Genomic DNA, 18,878 nt, shown 5'->3' on the forward strand with positions numbered 1-18,878 from the left:
ATTGGACATCCTTTAGTTATCGTCGGGTAGGGGTAATCGTTGCAAGTATGTAGTATTAGTCACGGTCATATAAACACCTCTCCTCAACGTTTACGATATCGAATCGTCACCTCCACTAACCACCTCCGCTTCCTCCAGTTTCTGTCTTTTTCTCGCTAGGTAACGTGCGCGGATATCCTGCACATCCTCTTGTGTGTTCCGCTTCAATATTGTTCGCTGTCTTGCCTCTTCTTCGTGTGCTTCTTTCTGCTTTGACATCCGTTCACGCTCCTCTTCCAGCTGTTGCTTGATTTCCCGTGCGCGGCGTTCATTGATTTCCCTCCGACTTGCTGCTGTTCCTACTGCCTGGTGAGCTTGGACCTCACTCGTCCCGGCAGCTTGCTTCGAGAGCTGGAGCCCAAGTCGTCGCGTGTTGGGAGCAGATAAGTTTAAGCCAGCAGAGAGCAATTCCCGCTTGTCAACGATTTGATTATCGTCGTTGAGCTCGACGTCTTTGCCTTGCTCTCTAGCTAATTGCGCAAGCTGAAGGTCTGATTTTGGTGTCAATTCTGGGGGCTTGGTGATAGTTAGATTTGGAACAGGTCCTTGTGGACCAATGACGCGTTTAGTCTCCGTTGCTGCCACAGCCTCTTCGTGTTGTTGTTCTGAGTCTTCCAGGAGTTTACGGTAGAAATGGGCCATGCCAGTCGGTGCTCCCTTTTGTTTCTTTTTGTCAGCCTCTAAGGCAGAAATAAGTAATATGTTTTGTTATCGTTACAATTGAACGCACCTTCTCGCTGTCGCTCTTCCTCCTCCGCTCTCCGGACCTCAGCCATTTGATCCTTGTATGCCTGTGTGACGAAGGCCTCCTTGTCGGCAAATTCGTCCCCTTCGGCTTCCCTTTCTCGTTGCATCATCTTCTCCTCTGCACGCAAATGGTCCAGACGTCGCGTGGCAGCCGAAGTTAGAAGGCCTTCGATGTACTTGGGCTACATAACATTATTGGCAAACTACTTCCAAGCTACATGGATGAATGTAAGCGCACCTTTCGTTGTTTGGAATCAACCTCTTTCGCCTCCTTCTGCTTGAGCTTAACCTCTTGCATCCTATCCCAAACTTCATCATACTGATACACAGTAGAATCAACCTTCATCTCCTGCTCCATGCGTTTCCTCGCGGCCTTTGAAGATTCGACATTCTGAGCCAATAGTTTCTTGTTTGCTGCCGCAGTCTTATTGTCGGACAACGTTGGGGCAGCGTCGACATGGTCGTCATCACCGAGGGATGCAAATGCTGCTGGTTTCTTGAGAGGTGGTGCTGCGCCGACTGGTTTCGCAGTCTTGGGGAGGGAAAAGGAGAGCTTCATGAAATGTTGGGTTACGTAAGCCCGTTAACTGTTTGATAAACTGTTCCTTCGACTTGAATGCAACGTTATGGCTCAAAGTGCAAACGACCGCCGGCGGATAAATGGACCAGAAGAAAGCTTTCCGCCCGTATTCGATGATGACGATGAGGATATCAACTTAAAAACGCAACGCGGTCGGGCACCTGGTGATATCAGGCCAATATGTCAGTGTCTTGTACGCTTTTGTCAGATGACGCTGATTTTTTGACAGTCCTCCAGCCAGGTCTAATAAGTCAGGCAAATGGATCTGCATATATCGAGACAGAGAGAACTAAAATTGCATGTGCTGTGTACGTTTCGAGCCCACTTTAGCCTTCATCAGGCGCACCTTTGCTGAGTATCGTCACAGGTATGGACCACGGCAGTCTAAAACTACCACCTACAGCGAAAAGGGTCGGCTGAACGTTGAAGTCAAATTCACTCCTTTCTCGTGTACGCGTCGAAGGGCCCCAATGCGCGTAAGTCGTACCTAAACCATGTACTTACCGTATTGAATGCCATAGGCCCCTCAAGGACGCCGAGGATAGATCCATTGGTGTATCAATACATCAAGCAATCGTATCATCAATACGCCTGGAGCTATTCCCAAAGTCGACCATTGATGTTTTCATCACGATCATCGAGAACGATGGAATTGAAGGTTGTATCGCATCTGGATCATTAGCTGCAAGTACTGCACTTGCTGATGCCGGAATTGAAATGCTGGGGCTCGTTGCATCATGCTCTGCTGTATGTGATGCTCTTTCCCGTTTATAATTCAGCTTACATCTGACTTTGCAGGCCATCGTCGGAGATGTCATTCAACTTGATCCAAGCGAGGCCGAAGCACGGGCATCCAGTGGTACTGTTATACTTGCTTGTATGCCGGCTTTGGATAGTATCACCAGCATCTGGCAGTCAGGACAGATGACTGCTGACATGTCTTTGAAGGTGATACTCTTTAACTAATCACATCAAACGCTAACAAGCCATCACAGTGCATGGAGCAATGTCACGAGCGGTGTATTGATATCCATTCGATAGTTGCGCAGTCTCTACTTGAACACAGGAAACCCAATTGACATCGCTTTCGGTCTCCGAGGTGCATTGTGACTTTTCGCACATCAGCGTCAGCCGTTGCACATGGTCTTGGAACTTGTTTGTCAGATCGACGTCGGATTTTCAGTTTCTGACTACATAGAGCGGTTTTAATTTTACAAGAACAGTTCCGAGCCCGTTCGTTTGTCCCATGTAGTAACTAACAAGCACAGCAGTGTGAACTATAGTACTATACCCACCTAGTGGTCTTATTTCTACGTGGGGTCTTTGATGCGCAGTGATATGCATGTATTTACATAAAATTGTTACTTTGTGGACAATTCCTCGCATGAGCGCTTGAGCAATGAGCTCAACTAATTGGATTACGTATGAGATTCTCGGGTCTACACCGCCTACGCGAGTTAGAATCGAAGGTTTATGTCACGAGCTGGTGGTCTTTTCTCAGCCGCGACGACCAGCGCTGAAAGTTTCACGATTCGTTCCAGACAGTAGTCTTTCCTGTTCACACTCATTAAGTGAACCGAACCTTCATTTGATGCCGGAGTTGCTCTACGACGATGATCTCTCACCGCCTGCCTCTCTCAAATCATCGGGGGAGCACCAACGTCTAACCTTCGCGACACGCGCTTCTAATGACTCGTCAGACTCACTGCGGAACTTGGAGCTCTCGGAGGGACCTATGTCAGAGAGAGGGCGGCCAAGGTCTTACTCGATGACAGGCTTTGACTTCCAGCGCGACCTATTACCTTTGAGCGCAAGTATGAGTGAACCGGATACTACCTCATTCGGGGAAACTGGAGAGAAGAATATCACTTTGTTACATGGTAAGTGATCGTCCTGGCAACGTGGCGTAACACAAGATGTTCACAGTACACGAAAGGGATTGGACTTATCGTCGGCTCTCAAGTCAGTTCACTTTTCTGATGCTATATCCGCATACCTGATATATTATTTGGAAGATTGGATCAGGAATCTTGTGAGTAGATCAAGCAGACAGCCTCAAACCCCAATTTACAACTCTTGGTTTAGCTCCTCACCAGGTGTTGTAGTGGCGAATACTCAGAGCGTAGGGGCAAGCTTGGTTGTATGGCTTGTCTCTGGGTTGCTTGGCTGGACGGGAGCCAGCAGCTTTGCAGAACTAGGGTTCGTCTAGGTCACCTGCCATGTTACTGGCAATCAGTACTGAAAACCTTGGTTTACAGCTCCAGTATACCACTGAACGGCGGAGCACAGGCATACCTCGCGTATGCATACGGACCACTTGTATCCTACCTGTTTGCTTGGACAGCAATCTCAGCACTGAAACCTGGTTTGTTTTCTATCTGACTTTCGGTGAGATTTGTAGATATACGTCCAGTTAACATTACATTACAGGTGGAAATGCGGTCATTAGTCTCATTTTTGCCGAATACCTGAACCGGCTCATATGGCACGCTGCCCAAGACGAGGTAGCACCAGATGATATACCCCAATGGGCCATCAAACTCACTGCGGTGGCAGCAGTGCTCAGCGTTGTCATAATTTGTGCAGCTACGCGGAATCTAGGCGCAAGGGCTGCTGTGGTGTTCACCACTGTGAAGGTGCGTTTGTTGCTATGTAGTTGATATCGGTTTCATCTAATAACGACCCGGCCTCAGATCGCTGCCCTAGTGAGTGTTATGATACGAGTACCGAGTTGAGGCTCATTCCTCGCCAGTTATTTGTAATCGTACTGGGGATGATACAGCTTATTCGGGGGAAAGCGTCAGAATCGTTCTCTCGGCCACTCTTTGAGGGCTCCACCCATAGTCCGTCGGCATATTCATTAGCTCTTTACTCTGGGCTATGGGCTTTCGATGGATGGGATCAGGCCAACTATGTTGGAGGTGAAATGAAGAACCCCAGTAAAAATATCCCAAGAGCTATTCATTTAAGTATGGTGCTTGCGATGGTAAGTAACAGAAGTGTCATTTGAGATTTATAGATGTTGAACCATTTCAGATACTTTTCTTACTTGCGAATGTGTCATATTTCGTGGTGCTAGACAAAGCCACTGTTGGTCTGAGCAACACAGTTGCCTTGGACTTCGGTCGAGCCATCTTTGGGCCAGCAGGTGGTGTGGTTTTTGCTGTGATGGTTTGCATCTCTTGCTTCGGAGCGTTGAATGGTAGATATTCCTTGCACAGTTCCCGAGTACTCGTACTGATCTCCCGCAGGGAGCACCTTCACTTCTGCGCGCCTCATCTGCGTTGCCGGACGAGAGGGATACCTTCCGGCAATGTTTGGTCGGGTGAACAAGTCGAGGCAAACACCAGTTAATGCGATCCTCCTTCAAGCGGCCATCACTATTGTGTTTATCATGTTTGGAGGTGGCTTTCGTTCGCTTATCAACTTCTCCGTTGTGGCGTCTTGGTCATTTTTCTTCCTTACTGTAAGTTGGGTGCTCTACAGATGTCGCCATGATCTGAATTGCTTTTTAAAGGTTCTGGGCCTTGTTATACTTCGTGTAAAGGAACCAATGCTGGAAAGGTGAGTTGTCAGGACCCACTGCTCTACAAAGTTTAGGTTAACCTTGAGATCAGACCTTATAAAACATGGATTGTGACCCCACTGATGTTTTGTGCTGTAAGGTTTATAATTAGATCCATGTGGACTCATTGACACCCTCTCATAGGTTGCGCTATTTCTGTTATGCATGCCAATTATCGCTGCACCGCTAGAAGCTATGGCAGTTTTAGGTGATTGATGAGCCCTGCTGTAACGATTGTGTCCTTATTTTGTCATCCGCAGGCTTCGTGTTGGCAGGTGTACCAGTGTATTATTTGACGAATCCGAATCGCAATCAAGCCGGTTTGCCTGCCTTTCTTGGTGAGTGACTAGTCTTACGTTGGCATCAAATGATGACACCGATGCGTTCCCTAGGCTTTTTCAGTACTTGCTTTGCTAGAATTAGAGGCCAGCCGTCCGCGGGCACGGGATGGGTAGCGGTGGCCACGGAGGGTGACGAGGTCGAGATGCTTGATAATCGGACTTCACGCTTGAGCAGTTGATGATGCACGATCTTGTACATGACGCCGACCAGCGATTATGTGCGCATGGGTGTTTGCTGGCTACGGACAAATATATAAATTTCAGCACTGGACCAACACTGGCCTATGCGGGGGTCGCGGTGTTTGCGTGAGATTTAGGACAAATGTCGGCAAGCTCCGACTCGTCAGCGGGTGATAGCAGGACCCCTGATAATGGCTTGGGAACCCTGTCATCAATCCGGACAGAAATCGACCCCAATGACCGTTTGTCCCAGGTTAGGATCCGGACATTTGGGGTCTGATTTTGGGTCAACCTGAGTCAACCGTCCGGACATCAGCAGCGTTGTTTGGGAGCCAGGTTGCCATCCGGACATAGTGTTATTGTTGTATGGTACAATGGTGTAGTGGGTGTAATGTATGATGTCACGTTTGACTGTTGGAGCGCTGGTGCTCTGGAGTTCGAACCACACTTTTTACAATCTGCCGCAAAACTGCTCAATACTAATATTATGATTCGGAGTGTGTTGTCCGACGGTCCGAGGCCGATACAGACAGATTGGCCTGACATGCAAATTTAAGTGAAAAAAACAAACATACTTTTTGTTCAACTCACTCCGAGGCCACCTAAGGTGACACCTTCGGGACTTGAACTTGTACCAGCTGACGTCTCCGCATTCGAAACGCTACATCACGCATCTCCTTGACTTACCGAAGCAGCAAAACTTTTCCGCAAGCGAATAGTAAATCAGACGGTCTTGCAAGGGGATCATGATGAGGGGGAGGAGGAATACTAGTATTTCCGTGTTTCCCTAGCTGCGCTACATGATCCTAGCTACTCCAACACGCAAAAAACGCGTTTTTGAAAAATTTTATAACCTGGGTTGGAATCCGGACAAATTTTGCGCTCATGGGTAACCTAGGACGGGATCTGGACAAAATTGGACAAAATCCATCCGGACAAGTTGGGGCCTCCGCCAACCCGGGTTCCAAAGGCATTATCAGGGGTCCTGTGATAGCCATGATTGCGCGATTTGAGCCCTTTGTATAAGAGCAAGCCTTTGTTGTGAAACAAGGACCCACACTATCGATTTACCATCAACCAGCCTTTCATCTGTATTCTTATCTATTTGTATAACATGGCAAGTGAGGTCGAACACAAATATCAGCTCAATGTTAAGGTCTGTTGCGGCTAGATCCGTTTGCCAGTCTGATATGAACCGCTGATTTCATAGATGACTTGCGGAGGTTGTTCTGGAGCTGTCACTCGTGTACTGACTAAGGCGCAGCAGGAAGGTGCGATGGCCGTGATGAATGAGTGATGCAAGGCTGACCGAATGAAACGTGTTGATAGGATCGGTTTCGAGTTTTGATGTAAGCTTGGAGACCCAGCTGGTGAACGTTACAGGTCCTATTGAAGAAGAGGCCCTGGTGGAGAAGATCCGGAAGACGGGCAAGCAGGTGAGGCTCAGATCTTTATTTTCTGGATGAATGAGATGGCTTATGGAGTGGTATGACTTCTAGATTATCTCGGTCACGTCTCAGGACAAGGCCGAAGCAATTGTTTGAGATAGATATGAATCCGTTACTTACTTATTCTCGTCTTCCGGATAATTTCCCTGACGACTGTATAGAAATCTAAGCGAGTTTGGCGCGTGTCTATTTAAATCTGAATAGATACCTATATCCTTATGGTTGTGGGCATGGTGGAGTTGATCGGCGGCAAGGCCTGGCACGTGACCAGTTGACGTGTTGAACGGATGACCAACGATGAATCGATGACGGCTTGCGGGTGGCCGAAACCGTGTCGGTACATTATTTAACACAGGTCTAAAGAGTAGCCCAGCCTGGCTTCTGACGAGGACCGACCCCCTAGCCGGTGTTGCCAGGTCTTACTTTCACTGCCATGATTCACACTCCTTTCTTTGCTATCCCCCTGTAAATTCGGTCTGAATTTCTCTGAAATTCCTTACCCGGTTCCGCGTCAGAAGAACAATTCAATCGACCCTATCACGCATCATCTTCTCTCTTTTAGGCCTAATTTTTCTGTCCTTTCACTCCCAACAGTTTAGTCCCTTCACGACTGCAGGTCTTGCTTAACGAATTTGCGAATTCGGGGGAGCCTGGGGCCAACCTCTATGTCCTCGTCTAGTGCTGCAACGGCGTCCAGCACCGCGTTTCTTACTGATCCCACCACCCCTGCATTCTCAGACGACCTTGAATGGATCACGGCATATCTTACCATTCATTCCCTTAGTGTCCCCAGTCGACGCTATTCCTTTCTCATCTGGATTGTTGTAGTTTTCTTTTTTCTTGCCTTTGCCATCCTTCACTGGACAGGTTCAAGGGGTGGTTTTCTCGGAGCCCACTGGACAAAATGGACTCTCCGTCGACGCACTTGGAGAAAAAAGCATAACGTAGCACTTGCTCTCAAAAGGAATGATCCTCACCGCCAACCTAATTCTTTGCCTTCCAATGCCCAACTTCTTTGCTTGGCATTGCTCTTGGGAGGATCCTTAGCCCTTGCCTTTGTCGGTCCAGACTATATTTCGCCGACTCTCAAAGTGTGGCAAGTTCGCCGAGACATTGTCTTCGTGGAGCCCCAGCGTCGTAGTCTTATTCCGAACATCGCTCCCTATTTGCCACTTCAACCACAATATACCATCAATAAAGCATGGTGGACTTCATCAGCACGCGTAGGGCAAATCGCGTTCGCTCTCTTTCCTCTTTGCGTGCTTTTCGCCCTCAAAGCACCCCCTTTCGCAATCTTCGCAATCCCTTTCATGATACAGTTCTTCTTCGACAAACTCGCATGGCTTCATCGATGGACAGGAAGGCTAATATGGTTTCTTACATCAATTCATATTGCGCTCTGGAGCGTCCAGCTCGTTCGAGATCACAAACCCAGTACTGGTCGTGTCGCATATGTGTACGCTTTCTCCTACATGCCATTCGTCTTTGGCTGGATCGTGAGTCGAGTTTCTCTCTCATGTTGAGAGTCTGACAAATTAGCAGGCGTTTGCATTGTTGACATTAATAATTGCTCTGTCCGTGAACCCCATTCGGAGAAACTTCTATGAAGCCTTCTATTTCTTGCATATTTTGCTTGTCCCGCTCATGCTCGCCTCTGCCGCATTTCATCATCCTGCACTCTGGTGGTGGTGTTGGGGTGCTCTCGCAATTTGGGCTGGTGAACGCCTCTGGCGCTGGACTTGGTGGTTTGCCACCAATGCCCCCATTCTAGGTAGCAGCTCGTCACGACCAGCGATGTCTAAGCGTTCACACTCTGCAATAACTCGTGCTGACACGCTCGAGATGGAACATCTTCGCCGTCAGTCGCTGCATGCACGCGATGATTCGCAATCCTTCCGGTCATCTAGCCCTTTAAACCCATATTATCAGTCCGACAAACAAACAGCTAGTCCATATTCATCATCACCGCCCACTCGTCATTTGCCCGCAGGGTCGCTCGAGCTGGATACTGCTAGGTCCACAATACAATATCCTCCCTCGTACATTCCCCCTCCAGGGTATGCTCACGCTGAGCTACTCTCCGGGCATACAGTGCGGTTGCGTTTGATAACTCCCGGATTTCTACCGTGGGCTCCGGGTCAACATTTCCTCATTAAAATCCCTAGCGTCTCGCGATTCACCACTCATCCTTTCACCTGTGCCTCTGTATGTGATTACGAGTCACCCACAGATGAGGGTCGCTTGATCGTTATACTCATTCGTACAAGAAATGGCTGGACGCAGGACTTATGGGATGTAGTATCACGCGTGACCGCTGAGCGGTCACATGGTGACATTCCATCTTCTGCCGCAGAAAATCTTCCTAAGCATGGTGTCCTGTTGAGAACATATGTGGACGGACCTTTTGGGAGCTCGATTCGCGCCCGTTGGGGAAACTACTCGACAGTGCTGATCATTGCTGGTGGCTCAGGAGTGAGCTACGGTTTGTCCGTGCTGCAGTACATCTGTATGTGCCTTTCTGGCCGGGACGGGAAGAATCTGGGTGGCCGTCCTGGAGGCTGGGGGAAAAAATCATTCAAGACTCGACGAGTGCGCTTCGTATGGCTTGTCCGCGAATATTGTAAGTGTTCGAAAATTTGCGTTCAATCGTTATAAAACTAACGCAACTCCTGTGTAGCTCACATACAGTGGTGTGCTTCTATTCTTTGCCGCTGTCTTTCCTTGGTACCATCGTCTGCATTGCAGATCGATATCTATATTACCAACTTTAAACCCATTGCCCTCAAGGAATCCGACCTGCCTCCTTTGCAAGTTCCTCAACGGCCACTCTTTACGTCCGACCTTGTTCATCTCGAGGACCTGCAGCCTCCTCACCCATCCTTTGCACGCGGCGGTCAATCATTCCTCCGCTCTGATTCCAACGACTCCATCGAGAATTCCGAGAGCGATGTTGATATGAGCTACTACACTGGGGAACCTGGGGACCCGATGCTACCAGAGGATATTGGCTTGGCGCACGAATCTCATATACTCGAGTTGACCAACTTCGATGGTGATGATGACACCGCCATGCCAGGGGAACACAAGCTGTCTCTCAAGGTGAAGAAGGAAGGCAAGTTGCGACGAGCTCAATCGCGGAAGATTGCTGCAAAGGAGTTGGAAGAGAGAACGGTGCGGTTGCTAGACCCTACCAGTCGCCCTAGCAGCATGCAACTCGCTGCGAACAGAGTGTCTGCTATATCTGCCACCTCAGGGCGCTCTACGGACAGACTGCTCCCGCTATCTACCAATTTGGACAAGAGGTGGTCTGAGATCTCAACGGACACATTCGCTTCTCCGACCTCTATGTACGGCGATTTGCCCACACGCGGTCGGCAGTCAACGTACCCTGAGCCCACCTTCTCTCCTAGTGGTCGTCCTTCTCCAATGGGTCGTGCAGGGGCGTCGACTTCTATGTACTCCACCGGTAGCTGGGAAGGCAAATCAGATGCTGGCAGTTCCCGTGGTTTGTTATCATCCTCCGCACCTGATGGCTCGCTCGACCCGAATCAGTTTGATATCAGTGAGGAAGAAGCACGGGATATCAATGTTGTTGCAGAGCATGCACGACCTGGTAAACCCAAGCTTGACAGGATCCTTGCAGATGAAGTCGAGCAGTCGGAAGGGTCCGTGATGGTTGCTTGTGAGGTCTACTTCCCGCTGGTTTTTCTCATGGTGCTAATTTGTTCTGCCCAGGCTGCGGTCCAACGTCACTCAATGCGATGGTGCGCAAAATCATTGCCGCGCAGATTGACCCTGGGCGGGTGAGGCGAGGCGATATGCGCGGGTCGATATCACTTGTTTCCGAGGAATTTGAGTATTGACGATTCATTTCATTGCACTCTTCATCGAAACATTTCACCGCACTTTTCATCGAACTTGAATATTGACAATTCATCGTGACATTTCATCGTACTCTTCATCGAACCATATTTTTATTACCACCTATCGTACATTTTTCCCCGTATATTTTGCATCTCATCCTAGCATCGTTATCGTCGCTGTCTGGACTCTGAATTTTTGGCCAATGTATCCTTCATTTCGTCGGTTGACGTATGTATAGTCGTGTCAGTTAGATACTCCAGCTGACTGACGTCTGATTCCAATTGTCGGCTGCGGCAGAACGCCTTACACGGGTGGCTTGACGATACCCTGGCTGATCTTGTAATAGACTGTCGACGTGTCTTCCGAGGTGATGGCCACATAAATCTCTGTGGGCAAAGGATCGAGGCTCATAAAAGCAGCGCGAAGCCTGGGTATGCATTGAATACGTGCTGATATAGCAGGAGCAATATCAGACATACCACGATGTAGATATTGACTCAGATAGCGAGCAGGGTACTACAATGCAGACGGAGGGCCCTCGGTCTGTGTCCTGTCGTGTATATCAACGAGTTTCATGCGCTGGCGCGAAAAAGTGCTTACAGGAGTTGGCCGTTGGCCTTTGATTGCAGCTCGTTTGCAAGCTGGAAGGTCGAGAACTTCGACATCGGTCCATCTTTGTGCTGAATAGTCTGGCGTCAGTATCAACGGACAATATTATAAAGGCTACGCACCGAGAGTTAGGTCATTGTATACTTGGAACAGTGCGCCTCCGGTTGCAGGATACTTTGCGAGCAGCTGCGAAAGCACCGGGTACTACATGCGGAAGGGGTAAGCCTTGATCCAGTCTTGTAGTGAACAACTTGTCACTTGCAGATGGATGATTCTGCATGAGAGCAGATAATGATCAAAGGTCACCTTGGACGTAAAAAAACACGCGAATTACGTGGTAGTACGATGGAAGTCTGCATCAAGTCATTATGAGGCACTCTTGACAAGATATTCATCTTGGTAATCGTCGTGAGGTCTCTACTAGCTGTTAGCAGGCCTCTGCGCCTCGGACTCAGCACTTCAATCCGTCATCCACAACGGTCTGCATTGCTGATATCACGCAAGAAGAGCACCATGTCAGACACTGGCAGCTCGTCCATCACGGTGCCCGAAGGGTTCACGCTACACACGGAAAACACCTCCCACATCCTGATTTCATCGAAGGAGGAGGCATTTTTGAATCCAGTTCAGGAATTCAATCGGGATCTCAGCGTCGCGTGCATCAGAGTATGGAGCGAAGAATCAAATAGGGAGAAGGAAGCAAAGTGGAAGCAGGCTCAGGAGAGACGAGCAAAAAGAGAGGCGGAAGGAGAGCCGAGGATGGGACAGCGGAAAGATCAGAAGAAGGCAAAAAGTGAGTATCTCTCCTGTGGTATTCAAAGTCTTGTCAATGAATGATTGTCACAAGCGGACTCTATTGAGCCGAGCAATGGTCCAGAGGATGTTTCACCAGGAGATGTTCCTATTATTGGAAGCACATCTGAAGGTAACAAACGAGAAGTCACAGTGGGTTGCTTCATATTCTGCAATGATAGTGCTGAAGTGTTGTCTAAAGTACCGGTCCCATAAGTTCGTGCTGCTGGAGGCATTGTCGGCAACTGGTTTGCGGTCTATTCGCTATGCAAAAGAGATTCCCCTTGTGAGGTTTGTATCTGGGTTTTGCGGGTGAACACACATTTCATTACCGTTCAAGATTCGTCATTGCGAATGACCTGTCTGCATCTGCCACTGCTGCCATGAAGAGAAATGTAGAACTCAATGGTCTCGGACCTTCCGATCCACCTGAGAGCTCGTCATCTGCATCCGTAGTATCGGAACACCAGCCACTCCCTGATCGCGGAAAGGTGAGAATTAACGAGGGTGATGCATGGTAAGTTCTTGGTTCTCGGAGCTGCGGTTTTGTCTGAGGTACATAATATGTAAGTGCACTCATGTACAACCATCGCACAGAGAAGACGCGTGTCGATGTTGTGGACCTCGATCCATATGGCACTGCTGCGCCTTTCATTGATGCAGCTGTTCAATGCGTTAACGACGGAGGCAAGTCAATCTAAATGTATCCTTTACGCCGAGGGCTCACAGACACCTCACAGGACTCCTGTGCGTCACATGCACAGACTTGTCAGTTTTAGCGACGACAAATTATTCTGAAAAATGGTACGTACATGGGCTTACATATAGTTGGCGAATGTTTATTGAATTGGCTGTAAAAGTTTCTCAAATTACGGTGGTATTCCTGTCAAAGCGGAATACTGCCATGAGGCAGTATGTGGCGTCCTCACGATCGACTGAACTCTCACTGACGTCCCTGAAGGCTCTAAGACTCGTGTTAAACACAATGTCAACTTCCGCGGGCCGGTACGGAAGATACATTGAACCCCTTCTGTGCCTTTCCATCGATTTTTACGTCCGCCTCTTCGTCCGCATTCATTCTGCGCCTATAGAAGTCAAAAAGGCTGCTAGGCAAGTTGCGTTAATATCATGATGTTAACACATCGTCATGCATCTCGTTCCTAGCAAAACAGCGATGTATTACATATGTCAGGGTTGCCAGTCATTCTACGAGCAGCCGTTGGGCCGGATAGTCGAAAAGGCCCATGAACGATCCGGTAACGTAAACCTCCTGTTCAAGACTCAATCAGGCCCCCCTGTCCCACAAAAATGCACCGAGTGTGGTTCGGCGCTGCATGTGAGTAGATTTGGCTCGGTTCAACGGTTAGGATCATGTCGTTGCAGGTCGCAGGCCCGATGTGGTCCGGTTCGTTACACAATAATGGGTTCATTTCAAAAGTGCTTGAGCACCTGGAGGGAAATCAAGATAAATATGGTACCGCAGTCCGCATGAAAGGCATGCTGACAGTGGCCAATGAGGTACGATCGGAAGTGTATCTATGTCGCAGACAACTTATCTCCGACCCTTTAGGAGTTGCACGTCCCGTTCTACTTTACCCCATCCCGAATAGCTGGCTTGTTTCATTCGGTTTGTCCCCCTTTGGATGACGTGGCGTATGTCGTTATCTCTGAGATGAATTATCATGCATGCACTGAAGATCATTTAGATCCGCTCTGCTGAATGCCGGACATCATGTATCACGTTCACATGCTTTAGCTGGCTCTCTGAAGACCGGCGCAACACGTCAAGATGTGCATGATGTCTTCAGGTCCTGGGTGAAGAAACACCCCGTGAGAATGGACAAGGTATCTGAGACCTCTCTCGCAAGGCAATTACTCGCAAAGGAAGCAAGGCAAGCGCTGGTCTAAGGCACATGTCCTCCCAGGTTGATCACAATTCACAGGACGGAGGCCAATTTCACCAGACACGCTCGATCAGTAACGCAAGCATCAAAAGTAAAGCTCGTCCGCTATCAGCAGAACCCAGCGCCCAACTGGGGGCCCGGTACGAAAGCAGACTCCGGAACGAAACGCAAACGCGATGAGAGAGATGAATAGCATGGTTAAATCTAGCGTGCACCTCATCGGTACAGCAAATATGCATTGAATCAAGGTACATGTGTGCGTGTATGGAAATGCCAATAACGTTAAGTAGAAATCCGAAATAGAGAGAGAGTGTGGGTATCATGCCGAGATCTCGATAGTTGGAATAGACTTGAGCGCCGCGTTCTTGCTCGAAAATCCTGTTTGCTTCTTGACAGCAAGCCAAGAGTGCTGAAGCAGCCCACCAGCGCTTGGACGAGCTGAATGATTGAGATCAAACGTCTTCGTAAGGAAGTCCTGAGCCTCTGAAGAAATATCTGATGGTATAGCAGGTTTCGCGGATTGACCAATCTGTACGAATGTCCATGAGAGCCTCGGCCAACAAAAAAGGAATCACCGACCTTGAAGATCGCCTGCATCTGGGTAAGTTGTGCCCACGGGTGTTCACCGGTCAACATCTCGACAACCAAGCATCCCACACTCCAGATATCGGCAGCCGATGTATGTGCCGTCTGTTTCACTACCTCCGGTGCCATCCAGAACACCGACCCTTGCAATGACGGTCGGTTCATTCTTTTTCCTGTGAGAAGGTCTGACAAACACCGCACGCATATTAATGTAAAGGCCGTAATGTCATGATGAAACAACTCACTGCCGTCAACTTTCTTCGAGATGCCAAAGTCTGAGATCTTGATGCCACCTTTGTTGTCAACGAGAATGTTGGCACCCTTGATATCGCGGTGTATGATGTCTCGTTCGTGGAGATAGTTGAGACCCTGCAAGATTTGCCTTACAAAGTTCTTGACGAGGGGTTCCTCGAAGGCGCCGTAGCTACGCAACAATGCAGTGACGGAACCTCCAGGGACGTATTCCAAAAAGATGTTGAGAAAATCATCGTCGACAGAAGAATCTGTCGTTTTTGTCGTGCGTGAGTTTCTGATGACACATTGCAACTAGCGTGGAATGACGGAGCGGACTTACAGAGGTATTGGACGATATTTGGGTGCGACAGATCTTTGAGAAGGTCGATCTCCCGCTCCAGGGCACTGAGCATATTCTTCTTGCGCTCCTCATTTGGAGCCGACCCTCTTGGTAGCTCCACTTGCTTCACCGCCATCAGAAGACCGTTTACAGCATCCATGCCCAGATAGACTTTTCCAAATGACCCAGCGCCGATAAGTGCGCCCTTAATCCACTTGCCTAAAATAGCTCAAGTTATCGCGCATACATTCGAAATTGTTTTTTTTTGACTTACCACCGCTGGAATTCATCGCCTGGCCAGTTTCGTCTTCCTCTTCAACATCCTCGCTCTCGTCTTCATCATCGTCCTCCTCCTCGAGCACGGTATCGCCCTCCGAAAGACTAATGACATCATCGATATCAGGTTCCACCTTCGTCCAGTCTTCAGCGCCTTCAACGCCCATGTCAACCGCCATACTCTGTCTCCGATTCTCCACCTCAGCAGTGATCTCATCCACAGTCAATAAACTGGCAGTATCCGACCGATCACGCTTGCTCCTCAACTCAGTCATGAAACTCATCCGTTTAGACGCATTCGAGTTCGACCTCGGGCGGAGAGGACCAGTAAGGTCTTCCATGGACTCCGAAAGCGATATCGAAGGGAACGTCACAGGAGGGAGTAATTGCGGTTTCGAATCGTACGAAGAAGAGAGCTTCTCAACGTCATCTCCAGTCAAGATCACCGATCGTCCGTCTTCAGTGGATATCGACACTCGTGGAGGGTCCTCACCAATCGAAGGTGCTGCCAGAGACCGCGTGTCTGGTATCGTCGAACTAGTAGAAATGGTAGAGTTCCTTTTAGAAGACAGTGTTCGCGAGGGTGACATCGAGCGTTGTGCCGATCCTGAACCTTGCGTGCTCGTGCTGAATCGCGAAGGAAGGGGTGGAGTGAGGGATACCGTGCTGTGCCTCTTCTCTCCACTTACGCTCGAAGCCCGAAGCATCATGCTGTGCCGCGCATTTCGCAACATTTTCCTGTCCGTGAACGGGAAGTATTCCGTCAAGTGTGTCGTGATCAGCTCGCTCGGCGGACGCTGGCCGAAGAAGTTGCGCAGCTTTGAAGGCTTCTTGCCGGAATTTACAGATGGGAGCGGGTGTTTCGGCTGGCCAAGCGTAGGCGATGTATTAGGATCGAGAGCTTTTTCCGGGTCGCGCACGCCAAGGCCGCTGAGGACGCTGATAGTACTTGCCCGTTTAATGGCGCGTGCTTTCTGGCCCTGTGAATCATCGATACTTAGGATTATGTCAGCATCAAGCTCATGGTCGGACTCAGAAGGCCTTGGTTGGATGCCGGGAGAAGTGGGACTGATGTTTCGGGGAGGGTTTTCTCCGAATATTCGCTGGAGATCTTTAGAACGTTTTGTGCGTCCGCTTTTGCGGAGTGTTAGGCCGCGTTCTTTGACTGGGTCATCGGAGGAGCTGTGGCATACTGCTAGTAGTTCTGCTTCGGAGAGTGGTTTCCCTTGGATATAGATGTCAGAATTTGAAAGAAATATAAGAGACAGAGGAATAAAACCTGAGTCGTTGGTCTCGTCCCAGTCGAGATATACGGACCATCCGTCTACGCTGAGTCCACCATCATCTGTCTCGACGCGGCTCATGACGTCGTTCCTCCGCGAAGAGCCCACCTTGTCGGCTTTCTTGAGTACCTTCTCCAACACCTCAATACCGCCCGCGCAATCAGCGACATCAACGGTATAATACCGCTGTTCTTCTGGCATGGAAAATCTAACCAATTTACGACGGAGGGTATCCAATGCGGTATTCTGAGCGGGAGGGTTAAACGGACCACGTCCGACTGCAAATGCTGGGGGTGACGACGATCCTGATGATGAATTTGAGGCTTGCCCCTGGAATGACTCGACAATAGGGGAAAGCGCAATGCCGTTCTGAGCGGGGGCCTGCAAGGATCCAGGTGCTTGCACAGACGCATACGGATGAGCACTCGTTCCAGTCGTCGACGGCCTGGGAGGAAGTTTCGTATTGGGGGGCGTAGGCGCAAGAGGGGAGGAAATGCCATTAAAAGATATATTCCTGTTATGCGCAACGTTGGCGGAACGTTGGGATGATCGCGATAGGGGAGATGGTGATGGAATGGAAGGTTTGATTGGGGATGGGCCTGATCGGGGATCTGGGGGTAAGCCAAAGGACCGGCTGTTAGACTGAGTTGGGGTTGTGAGCATGTTGGAGGGGGTGGGGGTAGGGGCTGGTGGGAGGGTTGAGTTGGCGTAGTTGGTTGCGTCTGTTTGGTTGGGCGCGCGGGTACGTGGGCCGACGACGGTGCGTGAGTTTCCGCGTGGGGGCTGAGGTGGTTGTCCCCTTGGTGCGGGAGGAAGGGGTGGCAACAAAGGGCGAGGAGTGTAGCTGTTTGGTGTGGTGGATTGCGGGGGCGGGCCAATTTGGGGGAGTGGGCGGATGGTGGGAGTGTTGCGTATGGAGTCACCCGACTGAGGTTCTCGAATGATGCGGGGAAGATCAGGACGTCCTGAACTGGGAGATAACACGAGTGGAGCAGGTCTGTTGCTATCGAGACGCTTGTGGGTGCGAGATGAGGGCGAGGGATCTCTGGAGCCGCACACTTCCCGTGAGCTTGTGCGTGAATGTGAGTGATCGGCGCCATTTGTTCTGGGAGGCTCTCTTGGAGATTCGAGGTGGCGGGCGTCGATAGAACCCATGAAGGCCCTCGTGTGGGCGATGGCAGATACGGAAGGAAGTGTATTCCGCGGTGAACATTTGGACCTCAAATTCTTGACACCATTCACGATGCGGAGCCTGTCTCCAATACTTGCAATGCCCATCTCTTTGAGGGTATCCTGGTCTAGCTCTAATAAGATATCACCACGAATATCATTATTTTTGAAGGTGCCGATATGTGTACTGCACTTTGTATCTGCAAGCCATCGTGCGACATGGGCATCATTCCAGGTGCGCAAGAAATCTGAAAAGGTGGAGCCTGGGGGCGGGTCGAGAATGGAGCTGGCGCCGATACCCGACATTGGTGTTACTGGGAACGAGGAGACTTGTGTTCGGGGTGAGGTTATGTTGATGAAAGAGCGGGAGTTTGTGAGTTGATTGTCTGTATGCGAAGAGCGGGCAGTTGGAGATGTTGGAGATGCAGAGGATTTAGAATGGGCAATGTCGAGTGTAGGTAGGTTACTGGCGGTAATGGCAGCCATCAGTGATGGGTGGTGCTATTTCAAGGTAGACAGGTTCCGGGGAGACAAGAAATTAACAAGTCGACTTGACCGGGGAATAGGAAACTGCAACTGCCGGGCACGAGGAACAGCTGTAGAAGAGGATAATGTCAGGCAGTGAGATAGGGCAGAAGAAGGAACGTACTGACAGTCTGAGGACACCGCGCGGGTATTGCAGGCTGTGATGAGAATAAGGCGCCTGTCGATCACAGATATTCGAAGCACTGTGGATTACCGGATAAAATAAAGCCTGGGTGAACGTCGTGAGTCGCCCACTGCGCTCGAGCTAAGCAGTGCTAGGCAAGCAAACTGGCAATACGGATTTTCGCAGTTTAACGTTAACAAGCCAAGAAGCGGTACGGTCAAGCTGTGTGGCGGTGCAATCGTCCATGTTAGTCAAGTAGTAGTACACCGTAC

The 18,878-nt window shown here is 49.6% G+C and overlaps 8 protein-coding genes across 8 annotated transcripts; 5 read left to right on the top strand and 3 right to left on the bottom strand.

Moving 5' to 3' along the window:
• Nucleotides 1-90: 90 nt before the first annotated feature.
• DEU56DRAFT_722484 (coiled-coil domain-containing protein 55-domain containing protein) lies at nucleotides 91-1,345 on the bottom strand (the record flags this gene model as incomplete). The annotated part of the gene is made up of 3 exons (XM_041347732.1): nucleotides 91-719; nucleotides 770-968; nucleotides 1,025-1,345. 3 exons carry the CDS (start codon nucleotides 1,343-1,345, stop codon nucleotides 91-93), a joined length of 1,149 nt encoding a protein of 382 aa, XP_041215591.1.
• A 2-nt stretch (nucleotides 1,346-1,347) lies between these two features.
• DEU56DRAFT_763257 (ribosomal protein S5 domain 2-type protein) lies at nucleotides 1,348-2,747 on the top strand. The gene is made up of 6 exons (XM_041350791.1): nucleotides 1,348-1,548; nucleotides 1,596-1,674; nucleotides 1,734-1,842; nucleotides 1,898-2,113; nucleotides 2,165-2,314; nucleotides 2,362-2,747. Exons 1-6 carry the CDS (start codon nucleotides 1,413-1,415, stop codon nucleotides 2,443-2,445), a joined length of 774 nt encoding a protein of 257 aa, XP_041215592.1. The 5' UTR covers nucleotides 1,348-1,412; the 3' UTR covers nucleotides 2,446-2,747.
• Nucleotides 2,748-2,807: 60 nt separating this feature from the next.
• Nucleotides 2,808-5,543, top strand: DEU56DRAFT_763260 (amino acid permease-domain-containing protein). Its single transcript, XM_041350792.1, has 15 exons — nucleotides 2,808-3,246; nucleotides 3,303-3,328; nucleotides 3,382-3,398; nucleotides 3,452-3,565; nucleotides 3,625-3,731; nucleotides 3,797-4,002; nucleotides 4,060-4,071; nucleotides 4,119-4,352; nucleotides 4,403-4,568; nucleotides 4,618-4,832; nucleotides 4,884-4,930; nucleotides 4,984-5,026; nucleotides 5,076-5,139; nucleotides 5,192-5,269; nucleotides 5,324-5,543. The coding sequence occupies exons 1-15, from the start codon at nucleotides 2,958-2,960 to the stop codon at nucleotides 5,449-5,451; spliced, it is 1,746 nt and encodes a 581-aa protein (XP_041215593.1). The 5' UTR covers nucleotides 2,808-2,957; the 3' UTR covers nucleotides 5,452-5,543.
• An 838-nt stretch (nucleotides 5,544-6,381) lies between these two features.
• DEU56DRAFT_763262 (uncharacterized protein) lies at nucleotides 6,382-6,972 on the top strand. Its single transcript, XM_041350793.1, has 2 exons — nucleotides 6,382-6,723; nucleotides 6,782-6,972. Exons 1-2 carry the CDS (start codon nucleotides 6,663-6,665, stop codon nucleotides 6,916-6,918), a joined length of 198 nt encoding a protein of 65 aa, XP_041215594.1. The 5' UTR covers nucleotides 6,382-6,662; the 3' UTR covers nucleotides 6,919-6,972.
• A 198-nt stretch (nucleotides 6,973-7,170) lies between these two features.
• On the top strand, nucleotides 7,171-10,915 carry DEU56DRAFT_6399 (uncharacterized protein). The gene is made up of 4 exons (XM_041347030.1): nucleotides 7,171-8,396; nucleotides 8,443-9,520; nucleotides 9,578-10,582; nucleotides 10,636-10,915. The coding sequence occupies exons 1-4, from the start codon at nucleotides 7,566-7,568 to the stop codon at nucleotides 10,761-10,763; spliced, it is 3,042 nt and encodes a 1,013-aa protein (XP_041215595.1). The 5' UTR covers nucleotides 7,171-7,565; the 3' UTR covers nucleotides 10,764-10,915.
• A 152-nt stretch (nucleotides 10,916-11,067) lies between these two features.
• On the bottom strand, nucleotides 11,068-11,768 carry DEU56DRAFT_905816 (tRNA intron endonuclease; the record flags this gene model as incomplete). Its single annotated transcript, XM_041356762.1, has 5 exons — nucleotides 11,068-11,191; nucleotides 11,244-11,314; nucleotides 11,365-11,444; nucleotides 11,496-11,577; nucleotides 11,718-11,768. The coding sequence occupies 5 exons, from the start codon at nucleotides 11,766-11,768 to the stop codon at nucleotides 11,068-11,070; spliced, it is 408 nt and encodes a 135-aa protein (XP_041215596.1).
• On the top strand, nucleotides 11,735-14,262 carry DEU56DRAFT_874878 (tRNA methyltransferase; the record flags this gene model as incomplete). Its single annotated transcript, XM_041355988.1, has 13 exons — nucleotides 11,735-12,166; nucleotides 12,221-12,318; nucleotides 12,368-12,456; nucleotides 12,506-12,682; nucleotides 12,737-12,852; nucleotides 12,906-12,969; nucleotides 13,026-13,077; nucleotides 13,127-13,284; nucleotides 13,330-13,501; nucleotides 13,549-13,683; nucleotides 13,736-13,818; nucleotides 13,872-14,067; nucleotides 14,116-14,262. The coding sequence occupies exons 1-13, from the start codon at nucleotides 11,887-11,889 to the stop codon at nucleotides 14,260-14,262; spliced, it is 1,767 nt and encodes a 588-aa protein (XP_041215597.1). The 5' UTR covers nucleotides 11,735-11,886.
• Nucleotides 14,263-14,388: 126 nt separating this feature from the next.
• On the bottom strand, nucleotides 14,389-18,443 carry DEU56DRAFT_905819 (Pkinase-domain-containing protein; the record flags this gene model as incomplete). The annotated part of the gene is made up of 5 exons (XM_041356763.1): nucleotides 14,389-14,598; nucleotides 14,649-14,839; nucleotides 14,900-15,157; nucleotides 15,229-15,447; nucleotides 15,503-18,443. The coding sequence occupies 5 exons, from the start codon at nucleotides 18,441-18,443 to the stop codon at nucleotides 14,389-14,391; spliced, it is 3,819 nt and encodes a 1,272-aa protein (XP_041215598.1).
• Between the last annotated feature and the right edge of the window lie 435 nt (nucleotides 18,444-18,878).

Source organism: Suillus clintonianus (genome assembly GCF_016758775.1).
Source record: "Suillus clintonianus strain FC179 chromosome Unknown DEU56scaffold_1, whole genome shotgun sequence".
In the NCBI taxonomy this organism is placed as follows: domain Eukaryota; kingdom Fungi; phylum Basidiomycota; class Agaricomycetes; order Boletales; family Suillaceae; genus Suillus; species Suillus clintonianus.